The following is a 24,352-nucleotide window of genomic DNA, read 5'->3' on the forward strand; positions in this document are numbered from 1 at the left end:
TTCAAAGCAGCGGTGTGAGGTCACAGGAACCTATAATGATCTAACATAGTAAGATTATCAAAGAGATACCAGTTTTTGATATGATCATAAGAGGGTGGGAGCGGAGGGCACGAAATCCCTCACCGTAACTCCTCATAAAATACAGATCAAACTTCAAACTGGTAAGTTCTCGTTTAATCTTACTATTTTACTTCGGAGTCACGTGAGTGACTTCGTGAAGATTTCAAAGCTCTGTGACCTCATGCCGTGGAACGAGTCCATGCTTCACAACTGCCTTGGGTATTGGGAGAGAGCATCATTAGTAATTTTAAAACACAATTATACAAAGAGTTATGTGGTATAATGAAAAAATTATATAACATTTTTTTAAATTTGAGAATCATAGCCCTGTAACCTTTCGGGCAATTATTTTGTTGGACATAAAATGTCTTCTTAATACAAATGATGGCTCCAAAATTTAACTGGTTTATTATAAAAACCTGTGGAAAAACCCTTTTTGAATGACCATCCTGCCATTCTGAGGATTTGGTCTGTGGGTACCTGTACAAATTTTTGCTGCGGATGTTGCTGCAGCCCTGGTGGAATGAGAGTTAAAACATTAGTGTCATTTTTAGGACCTATTTGAGCCACCTAATATAGTTTGAGTCGTGACCCTTTCATGCGGTTTCTTTTAAGAGATAAACAACTCCATTTTCTGACCTCGAATGTTCTTAGTATATTCCATATATTGTTAGATGTGTCTTGCTATACACCGTTGTAGTTGAATTATCCCTAGTACCCCATTGATGGGGCCGAACGGGGGAAAAACATCACCCTATGGCTTTGTTACATAACAATGCCAAGCTGGTTTTAGAATTTTAGTAAATAATCTTGGAGCTAATGATTGCCCCTATTGTAAGCTCTATTGCCAAAGTTCCTCTTTTGAGTCAATGCCTGCCATATAGAAAACCCCCGTACTGACGGTACTGGTCCCTTGCGGTCGTTGCAGCCGGTCAACCCCACTCTAACGCCCTCAATTCTGGGCACTCCTACTTATATGGTCCTTAGCTAAGGAACATATAAGACATTAAAACTGATGATAACAGCTATTATAGATTTTATTTAATATATGGTCCCTAGATAAGGGACGTATCAGATATTAAACTGATAAGAACAGATACTACACTAGGTCTTAGCCAAAAGGCCTAGAAGCGATCATTGTAACTAAAACCCTGGTACTCACATACTGGTCCCTTGTAGTAGATTGCAGCCAGACAACTGCCAAGTCCTTTGCTGCTGAAAAATGAATTTTCTCACCGTGCTGGAGCGAAGTTGGGCACAGGTGTTTTCCTCCTCCGGGAATCGATGTGCCCATGCTGCTCCTGCCGTTGCCAGCTCCTGCCGTTGCCAGCTCCTGCCGCAACCTGCGCTCCTGCAGCTGTCAGTGCTCCTGCAGCTGCCGGCTGCCACTGCTGCTGCCCGTACTCCTGCAGCTGCCCGCACTCCTGCAGCTGCCCGTACTCCCGCAGCTGCCGGCTGCCACTGCTGCTGCTGCCGACTGCCGACTGCCGCTGCTGCTGCTGCCGCTGCCGCTCCTCCGCGGTTCTCCCGCCGGCCTTCTGCAGCTTACATGGACCCGGTCCATGTCTGCACCTAGAAGGTAAGTTGAAGGAAACGCAGGGTCTCTTACCTGCTGTTCCCGACTTTCCTTCTCCCGCTGGTGACCGTCGTTCCCTCCGTTGCGGGTTGGAGCCGCTCGGACCAAACCCCGGTGTTCACGGGCCTGGTCCTTCGCGGCAGTTCCGCAGCCGGTAACCCCGGCTGTTCCTATCCTGGTGCCTACCTTTTGAAGAAGGTTTTCGTCCCCAACGTCCCGTTCCGACTCCATAAGTGCCGCTGCACTCGCTGAGCGTTTCGAGCCCCGGTACCGCTGGTCCGTGCTGTCTGTCCCGCAGCCTCTGCGCTGGCTGCTAGCGACTGGTCCCAAGTCAGTCTCGCTTGAGACTGGCATACGGGACCTCTTTACTTTGCTTCCCGCCCGGCCGAGAGGTGAATTTTGCCGGTGCGGGAGCAAAGTCGGGCACAGGTTGTTCCCCTCCAGGGAACTCGTGCTGTTGCTGCTGCCGGCTGCTCGCCCTCCACGGGTCTCCCCGCCAGCTTTCCGCAGCCACCTAAAAGTAAGTAGTAAAAGAGGGAAACGCAGAGTCTCTTACCTGCTGTTCCCGACTTTCAAATTCTCCCGCTTGGGGAACGCCGTTCCCCCTGTGTGACTCGTTGCAATGCGTGTAGCGATATGACACGCATGCGTGGAAGCGGGGTTCTTCACGAAGTCACTCACGTGACTCCGAAGTAAAATGTACGTAGCGGGTACGTCAGAGCTCAGGACGCCTCTTAGCAGCTTGTAAGGCTAATGACAGGTACTCGGGAAATGAGGTAAGCTCGGGAAGATTTTTCAACAGTGCGAAGAGTGTCCACGAGAGTCCCCGAGTACCTACGAACGGCTATTACCGTAATTCTCCGAGGTCTAATCAGGGGAAACTCGAGAGAACTTGTGAATTACCTCGTACAGTGGGACAGGGGGCTTAACTGTGGGAGTGGGCTTGCTCTTGGTGTTTGGAATCCTGCTGTTGTCACCATTCGTCTGAGCTGGCCTCAAACAATGACACTTGCTCAGGGTTGAGATCGGTTTTAACTTGTAATGAGCTCACACTAATGAGGCTTAACATCTTGTGCAAGATGGCAGCTTTCATTTTAGTTTACTTTATATTATCACATGCGCCGTCGGTACAGTGCATAGTTTTTATTGCATGTGATTCAGTCACAGAAAAGACTGTATATGATTACAATCAAGCCACTACAGTGCACAGATAAAGGATAAAAGGTGCAAGATAAAGTACAATTAAAGATAATTCAAAGATCTTCAATGAGGTAGATGGGAAGTCAAGACTGCACCAACTGGTGAGAGGACAGTTCAGTTGCTGATAACAGTTGTGAAGAAACTTTAAAATGGAATGAGATAGGATATTAAAAATGGAATGATATTAGACTATAACATGTTCCATGACTGAAAGCCCTGTCCCACGGTCCGAGTTCATGCCAAGAGCTCTCCCGAGTTTGCCCTGATTCAAACTCGGAGATTTACGGTAATGGCCACTCGTTGGTACTCGGGGCTCTCGTGGACATTTTTCAACACGTTGAAAAATCTTCACTAGTCTTCCCGTGCTTACCTGCCGTTAGCGAGTCTTCCCGAGTACCTGCCGTTAGCCTTACGAGCCGCTAAGAGACGTCCCCGAGCTCCGACGTACCCGCTATGTTCATTCTCCGTGCTTACCACGAGTTAGATTTTTTTTTAACTCGGGAGAGCTTTTGGAATGAACTCGTACCGTGGGACAGGGCTTTAAGGAACATAATATGATCTAATTTGTCTGTATATAGCTCTTCGTGTTTTTGTTTTGATATTAGCTTTAATTTGATATGTCGTGCCTTCAATTTCACCAAACAAAAACACAGTCTTCTGATAGTTTAGTTGACTTTATTCATAGAAAGAGCTGATAAAAACAAGAAAATATCACATAACTATTCCTTTGCTCATTAATTAACAATATACTCAATTTGTCATTTGTCATTCTTTGACCAAATCAAAAGCAAATCAATTGTTATAAATATTTAATTGGATATTCTGATGGAATATCATTATAAGGCGTAATACTAATAATAAAAGAAAAAATAGCTATTGCCAGTAACTTCAAAGATGTCACCTCCAGACATCAGTCAGCGCCATATGATTTGTTACCTTCTCACCGATGTTCATAGTTCGACTAAAATGATTCTTCTAAACTAAACTGCCTTCAATTGCAGACACCTAAAAGAGACTAAAAGCCCTGTCCCACTGTAGGAGTTAAAAAAAAAAAATCAAACTCGTGGTAAGCACGTAGAATGAACGTAGCGGGTACATTGGAGCTCGGGAACATCTCTTAGTGGCTCGTAACGCTAACGGCAGGTACTCGGGAAACGGGGTAAGCGCGGGAAGACTCGTGAAGATTTTTCAACATGTTGAAAAATGTCCACGAGAGCCCCGAGTACCGACGAGCGGCCATTACCGTAAATCTCCGAGTTCGAATCAGGGCAAACTTGGGGAGAACTCTTGAATGAACTCGTACAGTAGGACAGGGCTTTTATGACTTTGGTCATCGGCAAAGATCAACAATAGAAATTTGCAGATATTAGCCCAGGTCATGCTTGCTGTAGGAAATTATAAGTTTTTATTAAAGAACTGAAGAAAAGGAGATAGCAATAGATATAAATATATTCATATTATAATGTAGCGGAATATAACATTCGTTATTTGACTGATTTGGGCAACAAAATTCCAGCAACTGGAGGCGATACTCCTTGGATATCAAACTGGCTGGAAATCAGCGGTGCAGTTCCTTGGACAATCAGGGACTATTCCCCTTCATTTAAATCTCATGTTAAACAAAAGAGTTGAAGGAGAATACTTATTACACACTGAAATAATGTAGCCCACTTTGATGGAGTTGACCCAATTTCACCTATTTAAATAAATCATACCTCCATTGAGTGAGGAAATGTTGACCTGATCTCCCTCATCATCACAGCACTCATCCATGCCCACCACCCTCATGCCCCTTACCTCACCAAAGACACCCTTTCTGGGTGTGGCCCATAGACCTTAAACACGGCCACACTGTAGAGTCTGAAGAAGGGTCTCGACCCGAAATGTCACCCGTTCCCTCTCTCCAGAGATGCTGCCTGTCACGCTGAATTACTCCGACATTTTGTGTGTATCTTCGGTGTAAACTAGCATCTACCGTTCCTGCCTACATACTGTAGATGTAGCTCCAACATCTTTATTTAGTGCAAGGCAATAATTGAATCTGGACTTGAGAGAAAGAAAACCAACTGCAAGTTTGGTTTAATAGCTGGGGACAGCTATAATAATGGCTGACAATGTGGAAGTTATTGAACTGCCTAAACTTAATAACCAGCCCCTTCCTGAAATAATAATATAATAATAATAATTTTATTTATAAAGCACTTTAAACAACTGCAGTTGCCACAAAGTGCTGTACATGAGAACTCATGGACAAGAAGTTATTACAAACCATTAAAAACCGTAAAACAAAGGACTATAAAACAGTAAAAATTAAAAGACATTAAAAGCACTAAAAACAGGAGCAATGTCTCAGCCAGTGTCGAAAGCCAGAGAATAAAAATGAGTTTTTAGGGTGGATTTGAAGATGGACAATGAGGGGGCCTGTCTGATGTGCAACGGCAAGGTGTTCCAGAGTGCCGGAGCAGCAACAGAAAAGGCTCTATCCCCTCTGAGCTTCCGCTTAGACCTTGGTTTACTGTTCTTTGTTGTCCATGGTTTTGCTGCTAATGCACTGTGCTTAAAGAGGCTGGAGGAAAGATTGAACTCTTACTTGTAGATGTTACTGAAACTGGCATTTTACCTAAACAAATGAGGTGAGATTTATATTCCAGTCTTTCTCATTCTGACAAAAAAGTCTTCAAACTGAGTATTTCGTGCATTTTCCTCGACTTCAGAATTTCAACAACTGCCATAGTTTGTATCTCACAGCTCCTGCATTGTTTCTCCTTGCTGTTCGCTATTCTCATTCATCTCCTTGTCTTTACATTTCCTCCAGACAGCCCAGCCACAATGAACAAGCCTTCACCTCCCTCTGTCTAGCGGGGAGCATCTTCGCTGTCTCTTGTTCTCCAAACTTTCACACCAATTCCCTTTGTTCTTTCCATTTCCTTTCCTTCATTCCTTTCTCTGCTCCATTCTCTCCTTCCTCTCCATGCTTGATTTCCAATTTCATTCTGTTCTGATGAAAGATCATTAACCTGTAACTTTAAGGTTACATTACCTTTTATGACCTATCAAAGGTCATTACCTCTCAAAGGTCCATTAAATTTCTCTTCCTGCAGATACTGTCAAAACGTCGGATAATTTACAGCTTTTCTTTTTCAAGTCCGATGTGGCAAAGTTCAATGTACTTTGGAAATATTTAACGAATCTTGCCTTTGTACTGCTGTAACCACAACATGAAACATCTGCATTACCTGGTGTATGGCCAGCAGGCGTATGTGTGATTGGCAGTGGCGTAATTCTCTGGAGACTGTTGCAACACTATGACCACCTTGAGATCCATCCAGGGATCCAAGCCCAAACCTAAAGGAGATGAGGAGACATTTATTTAGTCAGAGGGTGGTGAATCTGTGGAATTCTTTGCCATAGAAGGCTGCAGAGGCCAAGTCAATGGATATTATTAAGGCAGAAATAGATTGATTTTTGATTAGTACAGGTGTCAGAGATTATGGGGAGAAGGCAGGAGAATGGGGTTAGGAAGGAGAAATTAATGTCATGATTGAATGGCGGAGTAGACTTGATGGGCCGAATGATCTAATTCTACTCCCATCACTTATGACCTTATGACCTTATACCCTAAATCCTGCCGCTATATTCACTGAAGTGTGCTGTTTGGATGGGGCCTGTTGCGGTTCCCACTGATGTGTCCCATGAATTTGTGCATAATGTTCTGGCGTTAAGGGAATCCTCAGGAATATAGATTTCCGTACTTTTGAAAGAACACTTCAGAAGCAAGTGGTTAACAGCTATACCTCGGTAGATGCGGCAATAAACTAAACTGAAACTGCACATATTCTCATAATTGTTTCTCTCAAAACAGAAGGAAGCAATTTGGCACATCAAGTCAATGTCGACTCTCCGACCAACCCCATCAAACCCAGACCCTGCTCATTTTCCAATAACCTATTCTCTCTCTCCCATGCCAATTAATTCCATCCTGATTCGCCACCCACCTGCACTCAGGGGTAATTTACAGTAGCCAGTTAGTCTACACACTGGAACATCATTGATTGAAGAAGGGTCTCGACCTTGAAACGTCACCCATTCCTTCTCTCCAGAGATGCTGCCTGTCCCTCTGAGTTACTCCAGCTTTTTGTGTCTATTTTCGGTTTAAATCTGCAGTTCCTTCGTACACGGGACGTCTCTGGGTAGTGGGAGGACACTGGACCACTTGGTGGAAACCCACACGGTCCCAGGGAGAACATGCAAACTCCACACAAACAGCACCAGGATCAGGATTGAAGCCTGGTGGCAGGAACAGTGAGGCATCTGCAATTCCTGCTGCTCTAATACCTGTCGCCCTACTGCCCTCCCAGCTTCAGTCATGTCCTTGCCTGGAACTTCAGCACCAAGCCTCATGCAATGCCAGAATATATGGTGGGGGGTGGGATCAGATAGCCAACTGCCCGACCAAACCGTTCAAACCATAATTACCTCATCGTGTGTCATAAAGATTTACAGCACCTTTGACTGCAGGAGGCAGTAGCATTGTTGCTGTGTTGATATATGCTATAGAGACTCTGCAGGTAATGCCCTCTCATTTAAAGTTAATGGCTTCGGTGTGAACTCACTGAGCTTTGCATGATATTGCATGTCCTTTGGCTTGACTCCATTATCTGAAGCATGGACCGACACTGCCATATTCATACAGTTCAGATTACATTCCCTGCATACTTACTTCTCTAAAGATGAAAAAGTTCCATTCAAAAATGGATAAATTAAATTATATGTAGACATAAATGCTGGAGAAACTCAGCGGGTGAGGCAGCATCTATGTCTGAAGAACGGTTTCGACCCGAAACGTTGCCTATTTCCTTCGCTGAGTCTGAAGAAGGGTTTCAACCCAAAATGTTCCCTATTTTCTTTGCTCCATAGATGCTGCCTCACCCGCTGAGTTTCTCCAGTATTTTTGTCTGCCTTCGATTTTCCAGCATCTGCAGTTCCGTCTTGAAAATTAAATTATATGAATGGTTTACTGAAAAGGGTCCCTAACTGGAAATCTATTATTGGCATAAGACCTGGTACCACTCAGACTAATAAACTATGATGAATTTACTAGAAATTTCTGAATTTGTTGAAGTAAACGAGAATTCTTGAATCATAAATCAGTACCCATAAAGTTAACCTACCAACCTTATTATTTGTGCTATTTATTTTTAGTGTGGGGGGCACGGTGGTGCAGCAGTAGAGTTGCTGCCTTACAGCGCCAGAGACCTGGCTTGTCCGTTGTTTGTACGTTCTCCCAGTGACCTGCGTGGGTTTTCCTCGAGAGCTCTAGTTTTCTCCCACACTTCAAACACGTGCAGGTTTGTAGGTTAATTGGCTTGGGAATAATTGTATATTGTCCCTAGTGTGTGTAGGATAGCATTAATGTGATGGAATCGCTGGTCAGCATGGACTCGGTGGGCCGAAGAGCCTGTTTCCGTGCTGTATGTCTGAACTAAACTAAAGGCCGATAAATCCCCAGGGCCAGATAGGCTGCATCCCAGAGTACTTAAGGAAGTAGCTCCAGAAATAGTGGATGCATTAGTAATAATCTTTCAAAACTCTTTAGATTCTGGAGTAGTTCCTGAAGATTGGCGGGTAGCAAACGTAACCCCACTTTTTAAGAAGGGAGAGAGAGAGAAAATGGGGAATTACAGACCAGTTAGTCTAACATCGGTAGTGGGGAAACTGCTAGAGTCAGTTATTAAAGATGGGATAGCAGCACATTTGGAAAGTGGTGAAATCATTGGACAAAGTCAGCATGGATTTACGAAAGGTAAATCATGTCTGACGAATCTTATAGAATTTTTCGAGGATGTAACTAGTAGCGTGGATAGGGGAGAACCAGTGGATGTGGTGTATCTGGACTTCCAGAAGGTTTTCGACAAGGTCCCACATAAGAGATTAGTATACAAACGTAAAGCACAAGGCATTGGAGGTTCAGTATTGATGTGGATAGAGAACTGGCTGGCAAACAGGAAGCAAAGAGTAGGAGTAAACGGGTCCTTTTCACAATGGCAGGCAGTGACTAGTGGGGTACCCCAAGGCTCAGTACTGGGACCCCAGCTATTTACAATATATATTAATGATCTGGATGAGGGAATTGAAGGCAATATCTCCAAGTTTGCGGATGACACTAAGCTGGGGGGCAGTGTTAGCTGTGAGGAGGATGCTAGGAGACTGCAAGGTGACTTGGATAGGCTGGGTGAGTGGGCAAATGTTTGGCAGATGCAGTATAATGTGGATAAATGTGAGGTTATCCATTTTGGTGGCAAAAACGGGAAAGCAGACTATTATCTAAATGGGGGCCGATTGGGAAAGGGGAGATGCAGCGAGACCTGGGTGTCATGGTACACCAGTCATTGAAGGTAGGCATGCAGGTGCAGCAGGCAGTAAAGAAAGCGAATGGTATGTTAGCTTTCATTTCAAAAGGATTTGAGTATAGGAGCAGGGAGGTTCTACTGCAGTTGTACAGGGTCTTGGTGAGACCACACCTGGAGTATTGCGTACAGTTTTGGTCTCCAAATCTGAGGAAGGACATTATTGCCATAGAGGGAGTGCAGAGACGGTTCACCAGACTGATTCCTGGGATGTCAGGACTGTCTTATGAAGAAAGACTGGATAGACTTGGTTTATAATCTCTAGAATTTAGAAGATTGAGAGGGGATCTTATAGAAACTTACAAAATTCTTAAGGGGTTGGACAGGCTAGATGCAGGAAGATTGTTCCCGATGTTTGGGAAGTCCAGGACAAGGGGTCACAGCTTAAGGATAAAGGGGAAATCCTTTAAAACCGAGATGAGAAGAACTTTTTTTCACACAGAGAGTGGTGAATCTCTGGAACTCTCTGCCACAGAGGGTAGTTGAGGCCAGTTCATTGGCTATATTTAAGAGGGAGTTAGATGTGGCCCTTGTGGCTAAGGGGATCAGGGGGTATGGAGAGAAGGCAGGTACGGGATACTGAGTTGGATGATCAGCCATGATCATATTGAATGGCGGTGCAGGCTCGAAGGGCCGAATGGCCTACTCCTGCACCTAATTTCTATGTTTCTATGTTTCTATCTATGTGTGAGAATCTGACAGCTGGGATGGAATGATAAGCTATTTTGGATGCAAAACATAAAGATTTGTACTTTCTACTTTCTGCCTTAACTGTGGTTTAACTTCCAAGGTAGCTATGTATCAATGTGTAACAAAGCTATCTAATCCTCAGGGTTCTTGTACTATGAAGATATCCTACAAGCTGTAAGCAAAGCAGAAGCTGAAGCAGTGATTCAAATAATCGAAGATATTGTCGATCAATGTACTCATGATGCCAAGGTGACTTTAACAGGAGGATTCAGAAGGTGGGTAAAATGGAGAGAATCTATCATGTTCTAACACATTATTTTAATATGTACTGTGGTTAAGAATGCTACTTCCAGCTGTTGAAAGTCATTTGTATGAAGATGGAACAAGGAAGCTGAGAGTCATTTGAAAGGCCAGTGTTTCTCATGTACTTGTGTTATCACCTTCCCCACAGTCAACGATGGACCATTGTGGGCTCAAACTTGCCCTGGTCATCTGGCTGGCTTCGATATGTTCTTTTCATATTTTTCATTCTTTTGTTCTTTGTACCTTTTCGTACCTCTAGTTTCCCTCTCCCCCGACCCTCAGTCTGAAGAGGGATCTCGACCCGAAACGTCACCTTTTCCTTTTCTCCAGAGATGCTGCCTGTCCCACTGAAGTATTCCAGCATTTTGTGTCTATCTTTGGTATAAACCAGCACCTGCAGTTCCTTCCTACCCTGATTGATCATGTAATTGCCTGTTTGTTGATGTGCATTCTGAAATAATGATTGCATTTTATTATTTTTCAAGTGTTTTAAGAGTATTATTTGTTCTGATTTGCTTCTTATTTTTGGAATGTATATTTGAATGCCACATTTTAATTTCAGCAGCTGGCTGTTTTGCATTCTTAGGAATAATTAGGAACCTCAGTGACACTGAGGACATTTCAGGTCATGTGTAAAGTCTGAACTAGGCAGAGGAGATTAGCTGCTCTGATGTTTCTGGATATTCTGGGTGGTGGACTCATCCACCTATTGTGACCTGGAATTTGCTCTGATATTTCTGAGTCTTGGTGTCATCCATTAATGACCAGAGATTCTGGGTCAAATCCAGGAATTTCCCATGTACATCTTTTGGATTGGAGCTACTTTGCAGTAAGATGTGATGCTTTTCATTGGTATCATGCTTGTACACTGTATGCAGACCCATAACTACATAGCATTGTTGTCTTTCATAAATGGGCTAAATGTTCCTGTCCATATCATTTCAAAATTACTTTTCTTATTATCCACAACGGGATTATTTCTAAAAAACCCTACAAAGTGCTGGAGTAATTTAACAGGTCAGTCAGCATCCCCGGAGAACATGAGCAGAAGAAGGGTCCCGACCCGAAACATCACCTCTCCATGTTCTCCAGAGATGCTGCCTGACCTGTTGAGTTACTCCAGTACTGTGTCTTATTTTGTAAACCAGCATCTGCCTACAAGCATCTGCTTACATCTGTTTATAAGAATGATCCCAAGAATGAGTAGGTTAACCTATGATGAGTGTTTGTCGGCATTGGGCCTGTACTCGCTTGGGTTTAGAAGAATGAGGGGGAACCTCATTGAAACGTACAGAAAAGTGAAAGGCTTGGTTAGAGTGGATGTGGAGAGGATGTTTCCATTAGTGGAAGAGTTTAGGACTAGAGGTCATAGCTTCAGAATTAAAGGATGTTATTTTAGGAAGGAGATGAGGAGAAATTTATTTAGTGAGAGGGTGGTGAATGTGGAATTCTTTGCCGCAGAAGGCTGTGGAGGCCAAGTCAGTGGATTAACGCAGAGATAGATAGATTCTTGATTAGAACTTCATTGTTATTGTACAATTTACAGTGTAACAGAGTTTTATGTTTTACACTGCGTAAATAATCATAATCATAATCATAACAGTAATTTATTAGCCAAGTATGTTTTGCAACATACACAAGGAATTTGATTTGCCGTACAGTCACATCAATAAAGAGCAACAAGACAGCCAAATGCATTTTTAACATGAACATCCACCACAGCCGAACATCCACCACAAATGGAAAAAATATTCAGGCTTTCATAGCTTAAACTTTACATTAATTAAAATACTTCAGCATTTAAATTCATCACATTTCATACATTAAATAATTCCCTTTATTTTTGAGCATATGTTGATTTATTTTTGAGAGGAGGATTCCCATGTTTTTAGTGAGCCCAGTATGTCAGGGTTGTAGATATAAGCAAAATGCATCAAGGTAAATAATGCAACACTTGGATATTGGATCATATTTCTAGTTTATAATGGTGTGAATTACATAGTAGATTTATGTTAACACCACCATTTGGATCCAGCACCAAGCAGTGATATCATATAAAATGACCGGCACTGTTATAAATGCAGTTTATTGAAAGCTTCACTATTAATCATCAATAGTACAACATTTCACCTTCATTTACATTATACAATGAAAGGAGTTAAAAGGGTCATGCAGTGGCTGGTATTCCTGTTTCAACAGCTTCAGGGATCAGATACAGACTGCAAGGAAATATCCCAGTAACTGTGTTTGGCTTCCTCTGGGTGCTCCGGTTTCATCCCATATTCCAAAGGTTGATATAGTTGGTTACTACGGATTATGTTTTGGTATAGATCAGTAAAAAAGAGGTACTGATGGGGGTGTGGGATGGAATATGTTTCAAGGCTACAGGGAAATAAGGAAGGGAGGGGAGGTGGAGGATGGAACAGATTGACTTTCTCTGCTGAAAGCTAGCATGGACACAACAGACTTTATGGCCTCATTTGTGTTGCAGCGAATACATTGAAACTGTTGAAATATTAGCAGGTATCCCAGGGAATTCTGTCTAGACCAATGCGTCAGTGAAAGCAATCATGAACTGGCAGCACCAAATTAAATAACCTCATCCTTTTGAGAGGTGAGAAGATCTGTACCATGTAGGTAAGCATCAGAACATCTACACTACACATTTTTAATGTACAAAGACCAACAAAAGAGGAAGAGTCCCGACCCAGAATGTGACCTATCCATTTTCTCCAGAGATGTTGTCTGACCCATTGAGTTACTCCAACATTTTGTGTCTATCCAACTAAAAAGGCATTGTTTTGGTATGTGATATTGTTTTAAGTTCCGACCATCTTCACTCTCTTGGCTCACTGACCTGGACCTTTTCTTTCTCCTCCTTCTCTTCTTTCCCCATCACAAATCCTCCCTCTCCTAAGCACAAAGAGGAAGGATGTAAGTATAAAATAAATATGAAATTGTATTCCAGAAAGAATCATTCCTTGGCTAGAAGATGTAAATAATTTACAATACCTTGATTTCTGTTCACAGCTTTTTCAGTAGTTTAGGACTTGTGGTTCTATCACTTTAGCGTCATGGGTAAATAACACGAGGCAGGGTCTTACACGATTAATACGATGAAGAATTTGCTGGTTAATTTACATCACTATTTCTATCATGGATTGTGTGTATTCTTCAAGAACTGTAACTGAAACAACTAGATACTTAGAGACATAGAGAGATGCAGCGTGGAAACAGGCCCTTCGGCCCAACTTGCTGCACACCAGCCAACACGTCCCAGCTACACTAGTACAACCTTCCCGTGTTTGGTCCATATCCCTCCAAACTTGTCCTATCCATGTACCTCTCTAACTGTTTCTTAAATGTTGGGATAGTCCCAGCTGCAACTACCTCCTCTGGTAGCTTGTTCCACCCACTGAGTGAAAAATTTACCCCACAGATTCCTATTAAATCTTTTCCCCTTCACCTTAAACCTATGTCCTCTGGTCCTCGATTCATCTACTCTGGGCAAGAGACTCTGTGCATCTCCTTGATCTATTCCTCTCAACATATTATACACCTCCATAAGATCACCCCTCATCCTCCTGTGTTCCAAGAAATAGAGTCCCAGCCTACTCAACCTCTCCCTATAGCTCAGACCCTTTAGACCTGGCAACATCCTTGTACATTATCTCTGTACCCTTTCCAGTTTGACAACATCTTTCCTAGAACACGGTGCCCAGAAATGAACACTATACTCTAACCGCGGCCTCACCAACGTCTTATACAACTGCAACATGGCCTCCCAGCAGATGCTAGTTTAAACCGAAGATAGACACAAAATGCTGGAGTAACTCAGCGGGCCAGGCAACATCTCTGACTTTAAAGAATGGGTGATATTTCGGGTCGAGACCCTTCTTCAGACCTTCCTGAATTTTACCGATTCTCATCAGTTTATTTTTCTCCTCCTTGCAAAGTTTTCAGCTCCAGCTGTTTAAGGCCGGATCATATGGTAAAATAACTCCCTAAATTGAATGAGAATATCCTTAAAACATTTATGAGTAAAATTTCCTTTGACAATAAGAGTTTGTTGATGCTGCCTTCAAAATGGTGTGTGTGTGTGTGGGTGTGTGCACAGTTTTGCTGCTGACAGTATAATGTAGAATAACACATATAGTGGGTCTGAAATGTAGTGGGGCACTGCTGACTAATGAGGCCTGGCAAAGGCTACAGGCACAGAACAACAGCATCTATGAAAAGACTCATGGAATTAGCAGGATCATTATTTTTCATGCCAGTGGGCATTTTGGAGCAGTACCTCAGATGGCTGAGCTCACCAGCAGCACCTTAGCAAATAGCCTTCCAGAATCCTCATTATCTGCTGCATGCTGCAAAACTTTGTTATCCCAAGACCTCAACTCAAGGCAATATCAGAATGGAAGTGCAGAGCAAGAGGATGCAGCTGCGGTTACACATAGGAAGCCAGGAGAATTAATGTACCACCACTCAACCTGATGCATTCAATTTACTGTAAGTTCCCCTTTAAACAACAGTGTGCAACTCAGAAAGAGTAGGCAGGAAATCATAGTTCCCTTGGTGCATCCCCGTTTTGTCTCTAATACACAGAAGCATGCATACATATGTTACTCAACAGTGCTTCCTCCTCAGTATTTTGTAACATGTAATTCCCAATCTGTGGGCAGCCAGTGGAAAGAGTATGTGTGTTGTCATGCTTCAAGGTTTAAGTGAGAACTGGCTGTAATTCAAGAGGGAAATTAAATACTGAAAACATTGCAGCTGGAACAAAGGAGTGAGCTTGTGTGTGGATTCTTGAAACGGGTTGGAGAATGGAACGTTTCTGTATTCGGAATATGTTAAACAATGGTATCTTTGGAGAGGAGGAGGAATCGACAGCAAAGTTTCCTACAGCACCACAGTTATTCCCGGAGCTGAAAGCACCAGGATCCATTAGAAATGTGTAGGCAGGGTCTGCAGATGCTGGTTTAAACCGAATATAAACACAAAAAGCTGGAGTAACTCAGCAGGACAGGCAGCATCTCTGGAGAGAAGGAAGGCATAGGTGATGTTTTGGGTCAAGACCCTTCTTTAGTCTGAAGAAGGGCCTCAATCCTTCTCTCCAGAGATGTTGCCTGTCCCACTGAGTTACTCCAGCTTTTTCTGTCTATCTTAGGATCCATTAGAAGCTGGATCAGTGTCACAGTCTGCCCTCTCCTCATTCTCATCCACTTAACCTCCCAGTACTTTTCCACCGGTCCCACCTTCTCCTCGCCTGCCTGCCACTCCCCTCTCATCAGCCCAACTCTCCTCACCTGTTGCACTCAGTTGCCTCTGATCACCTATTAACCCGGTATATAGACTCTCCTCACCGTTCACACAGTGCCAGATTGTTCTCAGCATTCATGCAAGACTCCAGCGATTTCCCGACTGCCTACACGGATTCGAACCTGCCTGCCCCTGACCATTCCGTCTTGTCGTCTTCCCGGATATCACCTCAGCCTTCTGTCCCCGACCACGGCCTTCGTCCCGTACCTCCTGGTTTCTGTCTGCCTCTCTCCTGGGCTGTTTGGTGTATCCCTGCAACGGCTCCTCGACTTCCTGCTTGGCTTCGACTCTCCTTTCGTCTGTCCCTCACTGGTTTGTTTGCGTCGTGTGTTGGATCTCCTGGTTACCGGACCTTCCGCTACCCCGACTACGTCTCCTGCCTGCCCCTCTTCGGAACCCTCGCTCAATCCTGAGCCTCTGTGTGAGTACGGTGTACCCATTCCTGTGTTACTACTCTGTGTTACAGTATCGTAATTAAGTTCATTACCAAATATACCTGCCTGATTCTGTACTGCTATTGGGTCCAAGCTATACCCGTTACAATCAGGAATGATAGGGATATGTTGCCTTGGCAACCAGTACAATTTCTAGCACCTCATAGACTGCCACAAAAAGTTTAATGAGGTCACAATATTGACTAAAGTAAATGGAGACTCGGTTCTGTGTTCACAGCCTGAGTGACTGATCAGAGCATGATTCAGTCTCTTGCATGTTGTACTAATAACTGTCTGACAATCATTTTGTATGATGTGTGTAACTGATATAAATTCACATCATAAACATTCACGTCTTGGCCAGCTAGAAACATCAGTGCAATGCATAGTAATTGCTAACTAATTTTATGATTTATTCCAGAAAGGGAGAAAATTGAAATTATTTTGAATGTATTATCTGAGTCACCATCTTTTTTTTAAAATCTATTAATAAGTGCAGAAGTCACAGAACAGCTGTGGGGTGTGTAGATCCAGAAAAGGTTGGAAAGTATAGTTCTGCATAAGCATCCCTCACATACACATGGACACAATCAACAGCAGAACTTCCAGTCATTAGAGACGAGCAACCATTTTGAGCCATGACTTACAGAAGCGTAGAATATATAGGGAGCAGTCAGCAGACTTTTCCAACAACAATGAACTAACTTTTATGAGCAGTTCGTGGATGTTTCAGAACATTGTTATATCTGAAATTATATCAATAATATAATATATAATTCCAGGCGCTCCAGTTATCTCCCACAAGCCAAGGATGTGTGGGTTTGTAGGTTAATTGGCCTCTGTATATTGGCCTGATGTGTAGGGAGTGGACGAGAAAGTCTGATAACAGAGATGTGTTAACCCTAACAGGTTGATCGATAGCGGATCTTGTGGGCCAAAGGACCAGTTTCCATGCTGTATCTCTAAAACTAAAAAAATAAAATTTCTATTGATTAAAAATAATAACACTGGATGAACTGGTAGTCTGAAATAAAAATAGAACATGCTGGAAATACCCAGCATCTGAGGAGAGAAAAAACACAGTTAACCTTTCAAGTTGATGACCTTTTGAGTTGTGACAAAAGGTTTTCATTCTAAAATTCAAATTCCATTACTCACAACACAATGTTACCTGACCTGCTGAGTATTTCCAGCCCTGTCAACATTTACAAAAAACACATTGCTGGAGGAATGCAGCAGGTCAGGCAAGAAAATGGACAGACATTTCTTTGAGAATGAGAGGAAGGGGAAAGGGAAACGAGGGATATAGACGGTGATGTAGAGAAATATAGAACAAATAAATGAAATGTATACAAAAATGTAACAATGATAAAAGAAACAGACCATTGTTGTTCGCTGTGTACAAGGTGAGAACGAGTACAGACAATGCAAACGCATTCATTCCCATTCCCAATCCCACACTGACCTTTCTGTCCTAGGCCTCCTCCATGGTCCATTGCCAAATGAAAATTGGAGGAACAGCATCTTATATTTTTCGCTTGGGCAGCTTAGAGCCCAGTGGTATGATTCTTGATTTCTCTAACTTCAAGTAACCCTTGCACGCCCTCTCCCCACCAAGGTTGTGCCAGCTTCAAAGTCGTCTTATTGCGTCTCATTGGCAGAAAAGTCAGTGTGGGAATGGGAGGGGGTATTAAAGTTGGCAACTGATTGTCTGTACTCGTCTTCACCTAGTTACACAGCTAACAATGGCCTGTTTCCTTCGTCATCCTCACTTTTTTGCATATCTTTCAGTCATTTGTTCTATTTCTCTACATCATCACCTATATCTCGCGTTTCCCTTTGCCCTGGCGCTGTCTCCTCCCCTTCCTCAGCCCTCGGGGTGTCTCCACCCTAGATTTGTACCTGGCTGCACAGTGATGGGTGTACAAGGAGTAAAGATGGGAGCTGAGAACGCATCCTTGCAGTGCACTAGTGGATTATTGTGGAGGATGAATTGTCATCTAACCTCACTGATTGGGGTCTGTTGGTCAGGAAGTCGAGGATCCAGTTGCAGAGATGAGAGCTGACTCTAAGTCCCATGAGTATGGTATAATGGTGAATAAAGAGCTGTAGTCTCTGAAGTATGTGCCTCTCTTCTTCAGGTGTTCCAGGGATGAGTGTAGAGACAGGGCAAAGGCATTGTCCGTGGACCCGTTGTGGTGGTTGGTGAACTGCAGTGGGTCATGGGCATTGGGTAGACTGGATTTAATGTGTTCCATAACCAGCCTCTCAAAACATTTCATGTCAAAGCCACTGGACGGTCATTGTTTAGGCATGAGTTCTTGCCTTTCTTTGGCACTGGGATGATTGTGGTCTTCTTGAAGCAGGTGGGTACCTTCGAACGGAGTAGGGAGAAATTAAAGTAGCAATGTAACAACATTTTGAGATTTTAAAAATCAACTGCAATTTATCGCATCAGAGAATGCATAAAAAGAAGTTTAATTTGGCACCTAATTCACTTTCATATCTTCAGTATTAAACAAGATATGGCCATTTTCATAATCTTGTTCCCTTTTGCTTTTCCCTTGACGCCGTACGTCACGCGCGAACTTCCCGCGGACTTCGCTTGAACTTCACATCGCTCGACCTCCGCGTGGCCCCCGCTTCCGGTTTGGTTGCGCTCGCCGCATGCTGGTTGTACCGGCCCTGTACGGTGATCACTCGACCTCCGCGCGGCCCCCGCTTCCGGTTTGGTTCATGGGACAGGCCCTTAAGTATCCAAATAACAAACTAATCCCATTCACACAAGAATTCACAATATAACATGATTTTTAAATCTCACTGTCATGAACATATGCCAGATGGAAGGGATTTAATGTTTAATTCCCATAAACAAATCTAGAAACTTCCACTTTCAAAATGATCACAATTATTATTTTTTTGCACAATAAATGTGGCTCAAGCTGTTGTGTATATTTCGTATAAAAATATTGATTATGGATGGACTATTCACAAAATATAGACGATTTAGATGCTCTTATGACATGATTGTCCAATAAAAAGAATTTTAATCATCTTGCGTGATAAATAAATAAATGTTGTATTGAGTGGGTGTTTCTGGAACGCGATCGATTGGAATGTTGCGGTTGCGGTGAATTTGACCCCAATATAGGCAAGAAAGACACTGCCGGTTCGTGTGGGGCCCAAATCACATTTTCGCAACGTAAAATTAGATTAAAGCCACCCCAAGAAGCAAGATTATATGTAAAATAGACGACTTACCCTTTCTTTTGTCCTCGTATTGCGATCCGTGACGCTGCAGGTGTGGAGGACTTTTGAAGTCGCATTTTAAACTATTAAATTCTACAACGATTTAAAAAAAAAAACAGGGTAGTCAGATCGGTTTTTCTTCATCGACTCGCAGCCCGAGAAAATCTCGCTCTGATAAGCGATACAAACATACATTTTATCCCCCCCCCCCCCCCCCCCCCCCCCGCTGAATGTAGGTTTTGTAACATCGCTAATTAAAGATGTCCGCCAATACTCCCACTAACTGGTCTGTGCAGCTGCTAATCACACGACCAGGAACTCTGCCTGGGACAGTTGCTTTCCGTGGGTTTTCCCTCGGGAAGGTCAATCTGACCTTTGCTACAGTCACCCTGGGAAGAGGCCCACTGGAATCTGAAACATAGAAAATAGGTGCAGGAGTAGGCCATTCGGCACTTCGAGCCTGCACCGCCATTCAATATGATAATGGCTGATCATCCAACTCAGTATCCTGTACCTGCCTTCTCTCCATACCCCCTGATCCCTTTAGCCACAAGGGCCACATCTAACTCCCTCTTAAATATAGCCAATGAACTGGCCTCAACTACCTTCTGTGGAAGAGAATTCCAGAGATTCACCACTCTCTGTGTGAAAAATGTTTTCCTCATCTTGGTCCTAAAAGATTTCCCCCTTATCCTTAAACTGTGACCCCTTGTTCTGGACTTCCCCAACATTGGGAACAATCTTCCTGCATCTAACCTGTCCAGCCCCTTAAGAATTTTGTAAGTTTCTATAAGATCCCCCTTCAATCTTCTAAATTCTAGCGAGTACAAGCCGAGTCTATCCAGTCTTTCTTCATATGAAAGTCCTGACATCCCAGGAATCAGTCTGGTGAACCTTCTCTGTACTCCCTCTATGGCAAGAATGTATTTCCTCAGATTAGGAGACCAAAACTGTACGCAATACTCCAGGTGTGGTCTCACCAAGACCCTGTACAACTGCAGTAGAACATCCCTGCTCCTATACTCAAATCCTTTTGCTGTGAATGCAAACATACCATTCGCTTTCTTCACTGCCTGCTGCACCTGCATGCCTACTTTTAATGACTGGTGTACCATGACACCCAGATCTCGTTGCATCTCCCCTTTTCCTAATCGGCCACCATTCAGATAAAAGTCTACTTTCCTGTGTTTGCCGCCAAAGTGGATAACCTCAAATCTATCCACATTATACTGCATCTGCCATGCATTTACCCACTCACCCAGCCTATCCAAGTCGCCTTGCAACCTCCAAGCATCCTCCACACAGCTAACACTGCCCCCCAGCTTCGTGCCATCCACAAACATGGAAATGTTGCATTCAATTCCCTCGTCCAAGTCGGGGCCAGGTGTCACCACCCTGTTGGCCTTCTGCTCAAAGCGAGCTTAAAAAGCATTCATTTCATCAGGGAGGGTTGCACCATCACCAATAATGTTGCCTGACCTTGCTTTGCAGCCAGTTATAGTATTCAGACCTTGCCACATTCTCCATGTGTCCGAGTGATCATACTGGGATTCAGGTCTGACCTGGTACTGTTTCTTGGCATCCTTGATGGCTTTGAGGAGATCATTGCGGGCCTTCTTGTACTTCTCGGGATCGTTTGACTTGTGTGCAGCGGACGTGGGCCTTGACTGGTGAATGTACCTCGCGGTTCATATATTGTTTCCGGTTGGGGAACACTCGTATTGACTTTGTCGGACCACAGTCTTCCACGCACTTGCTGATGAAGGCAGTCGCGGCAGTGGTGTAATCATTCTGGTTAGCTGCGGGAATCCCTGAATATGGACCAGTCCACTGGCTCAAAGCAGTTGCGTAAGATGTCATTCATGTCCGTTGACTAGCATTTCACAACTCTCTGTACCAGATCCTCCTGCTTCAATTATTGTTTGTAGGCAGGGAGTCTCGGCATTCCAATGATATGTAGTGACAGATGAATCGCCACCTATTCTCTACCCCAGTATAATATAGTGACAGACCAGTGCCGGCCTGCATTGTACTCCTGTGTTGCACTGTTACAGACAGTCCACCAGTCTGTGGCAGTTCACTGGTCCACCCGTGCAGTAATCGAGAGATGTAATATGGGTAGACAAAAATGCTGGAGAAACTCAGCGGGTGAGGCAGCATTTGGCAAGATCCTTCGATTTCTCCAGCAAATGCAGTTCATTCTTAAACAGAGATGTACTGTGATTATTTTGTGTCCAGTATTTTGGTGCTGTACAATGACAGACATTAGATGTATCCCGAGGACAAGTCCCAGATTTAGAAACGTAGAAAATAGGTAGAGGAGTAGGCCATTCGGCCCTTCGAGCCAGCACCACCATTCAATATGATCATGGCTTATCATCCAAAATCAGTACCCCGTTCCTGCTTTCTCCCCATATCCACTGATTTCATTAGCCCTAAGAGCTATATTTAACTGTCTCTTGAAAACATACAGTCAATTGGCCTCCACTGCCTTCTGTGGCAGATAATTCCACAGATTCACAACTCTCTGGGTGAAAAAGTTTATCCTCATCTCGGTTCTAAATGGCCTACCCCTTATTCTTAAACTGTGACTCCCTGGTTCTGGAATCCTCCAACATGGGGAACATTTTTCCTTCATCTAGCCTCTCCAATCCCATAAGAATTTTAAATGTTTCTATAAGATCTCCTCTCATCTAAATTCAAGTCAAGTCAAGTTTATTTGTCACACACACATACGAGATGTGCAGTGAAATGAAAGTGGCAATGCTCGCGGACTTTTGTGCAAAAGACAAACAACAAAACAACCAAACAAATTATAAACCCAATCATAACACACATTCTTTTACATAATGCAATGAATATACTGTATACTGTCTATATATGGCAGTTCCGGCATCCCGTTAATTAACCTGGTGAACCTACGCTGCACTGCCTCCCTGGATTTGGCTGGACCTCAAGAAAATCGGCATTGTGAGGGCCCAAGGGACTCAATCCCAACATTGTATGGGCCCAGGAAACCCAGACCTGGCATCAGATCACCCCTAAAACCCAGTCTCAATGTTGTGTGGGACCTGGGGATTCATTTTCAATATTGGGTGGGCCTTGGGCACAAATTCAACATTGGGTGGGCTTTGGAGTCCCAGTACCAGTATTGATAGGGCCTCGAGGACATGGACCCAACATTGGGTGTGAGCTTGGGAGCCAGTATGAACATTGACCAGGGTCCAGCAATCCCAGCCAGGCAACCTGTCCAAATATTGGATGAGTCCTAGGTCTGAAGAAAGGTCTTGACCCAAAATGTCACCCATTCCTTCTCTCCAGAGATGCTGCCTGTCCCGCTGAGTTACTCCAGTATTTTGTGTCTACCGATTTAAACCAGCATCTGCAGTTCTTTCCTACACAATGACTTTGAACTGCATCTGCCAAAGTGACTCAAGCTCAGCTTGGGATTGGCACCTGGTCCTGATATCCGTTAGGCTCGGGAGTCTAATCGCAGCATAGTGAGGTAGTGGGGGACTATGCAGAGGCAAATACTTCCCATGATCTTTGAGCTGCTGTTCACATCAAGCTCCTCCTATTCATCCCCTGGCAAGGGGCTTTGGGGCAACTAAATGATCATGGCACTGTGATTGCCTTGTGAATTCCAAGTTCCATGGCTTCTTTTGCTTTGATGGGAAAATCGCTTTTCTGTATCAGTGTACTACTGGATGTCCACCTTTCCTTTGCCTATCTCAATTATCCATTCTACTGAAGACAGACCCAAAATTTTGTAGTAACTCAGCGGGACAGCCAGCATCTCTGGAGAGAAGGGATGGGTGACATTTCTGAAGTAGGGCCTCAACCCAAATTTTACCCACTCCTTCTCTCCAGTGATGCTGCTGGTCACACTGGGTTACTCCAGCATTTTGTATATATTTTTGGTGTAAACCAGCATCTGCTGTTCAAAGTCATTGTTTACAAGGACGAGCACTTTTTTTTGGGGGGGGCGATTTTTTTAAAAATCAAAAAATGTATTCAATGATTTAAAAAATAATATTTACACCACAATAAAACAAGCCAGAGCCCACCACCATAATACAATACAAACATATATCCATAGTAAACTATTGTACAATGATGATACAATCCTTATTGAGGATACATTCTACATCCTGCGGAGCCCAGCGGTCCCGGAACTCCCTCGGGGTGCCCACAGACAGGGCGTATTCCCTTTCTAATCCCACCCGGGCATGGACGTATCCCCAGATAAGGGGCAGGCAGCCGGCTCGGGTAGAGCCCTCCACCGCCTGGCGCCGTGACTCGCGGATGGCCAGCTTGGCCAGGCCCAGGAGCAACCCAACCAGGACATCTTCAGCCCTACCCTCTCCCCTACGCACAGGGTGTCCAAAGATGAGGATGGTGGGTGAAAAATGCAGCCAGAAGGCAAGGAGCAGCCCCTTTAGGTATTCAAACAGTGGCTGCAGCCTCACGCACTCCATGTACACGTGGTACACAGACTCTTCCAGCCCGCAAAAGTGGCAGGCGGCTGGCGAGTCTGTGAACCGTGAGAGAAACAGGTTGCAGGGAACACCTCGGTGCAATACCCTCCACCCCAGGTCCCCAATGTAGAGGGGGAGAATCCCTGCGTAGAGGGACCACCACTGGGGACCCCCCTCGCGACTGGAAGGCAACTTGGTGTCTGGACGGTGGATCAGGGCGAGGAAGTGCAGGGTTTGGAGGAGGAGCCCGTACAGGACGCGCCTCCCTGCATCTTGGAGGGAGACGAAGGGTGTCGAGGAAAGGCGGCTCAGATTGTGTGGGACCGGCTCCCGGGATGGATTACGGCGCCTGAGTCCGATGAGTACTTCCGGCTGAGCGGGGGCTTGCTCAACCACAAGTACTCCACACATTTGAGCCCCCCGGTCACCCGGTGGGGTGGGACAAGGACCGGCTGCTCTCACGTCCGGGCAGTCACCCTCCGCCGACGGAGGGGGGGCCTGGTCAACGGCAACCAGGTTCCAGACTCTCAACAAGTCCCTGTAGAAGCCAGGCATCCCCATCAGGACCACACGACTGATGCCCACCATCGGGATCCGCGTACCTCGTTGAAGGCAGCGGCTCCGTTGGAAAAA

The 24,352-nt window shown here is 44.3% G+C and overlaps 1 protein-coding gene and 1 pseudogene across 1 annotated transcript in view; one reads left to right on the forward strand and one right to left on the reverse strand.

Moving 5' to 3' along the window:
• Positions 1-13,893, forward strand: part of LOC129704368 (DNA nucleotidylexotransferase-like) — a 102,956-nt gene extending 89,063 nt beyond the window's left edge. The window contains exon 7 of the mRNA XM_055647455.1: positions 10,076-13,893. Within this exon, the coding sequence (XP_055503430.1) occupies positions 10,076-10,242 (167 nt within the window). The 3' untranslated portion in view covers positions 10,243-13,893. The remainder of the gene's footprint in view (positions 1-10,075) is intronic.
• LOC129704416 (U2 spliceosomal RNA) lies at positions 1,028-1,195 on the reverse strand (annotated as a pseudogene).
• Positions 13,894-24,352: the final 10,459 nt, after the last annotated feature.

The sequence above is a fragment of the Leucoraja erinacea genome, chromosome 15 (genome assembly GCF_028641065.1).
Source record: "Leucoraja erinacea ecotype New England chromosome 15, Leri_hhj_1, whole genome shotgun sequence".
Classification (NCBI taxonomy): domain Eukaryota; kingdom Metazoa; phylum Chordata; class Chondrichthyes; order Rajiformes; family Rajidae; genus Leucoraja; species Leucoraja erinaceus.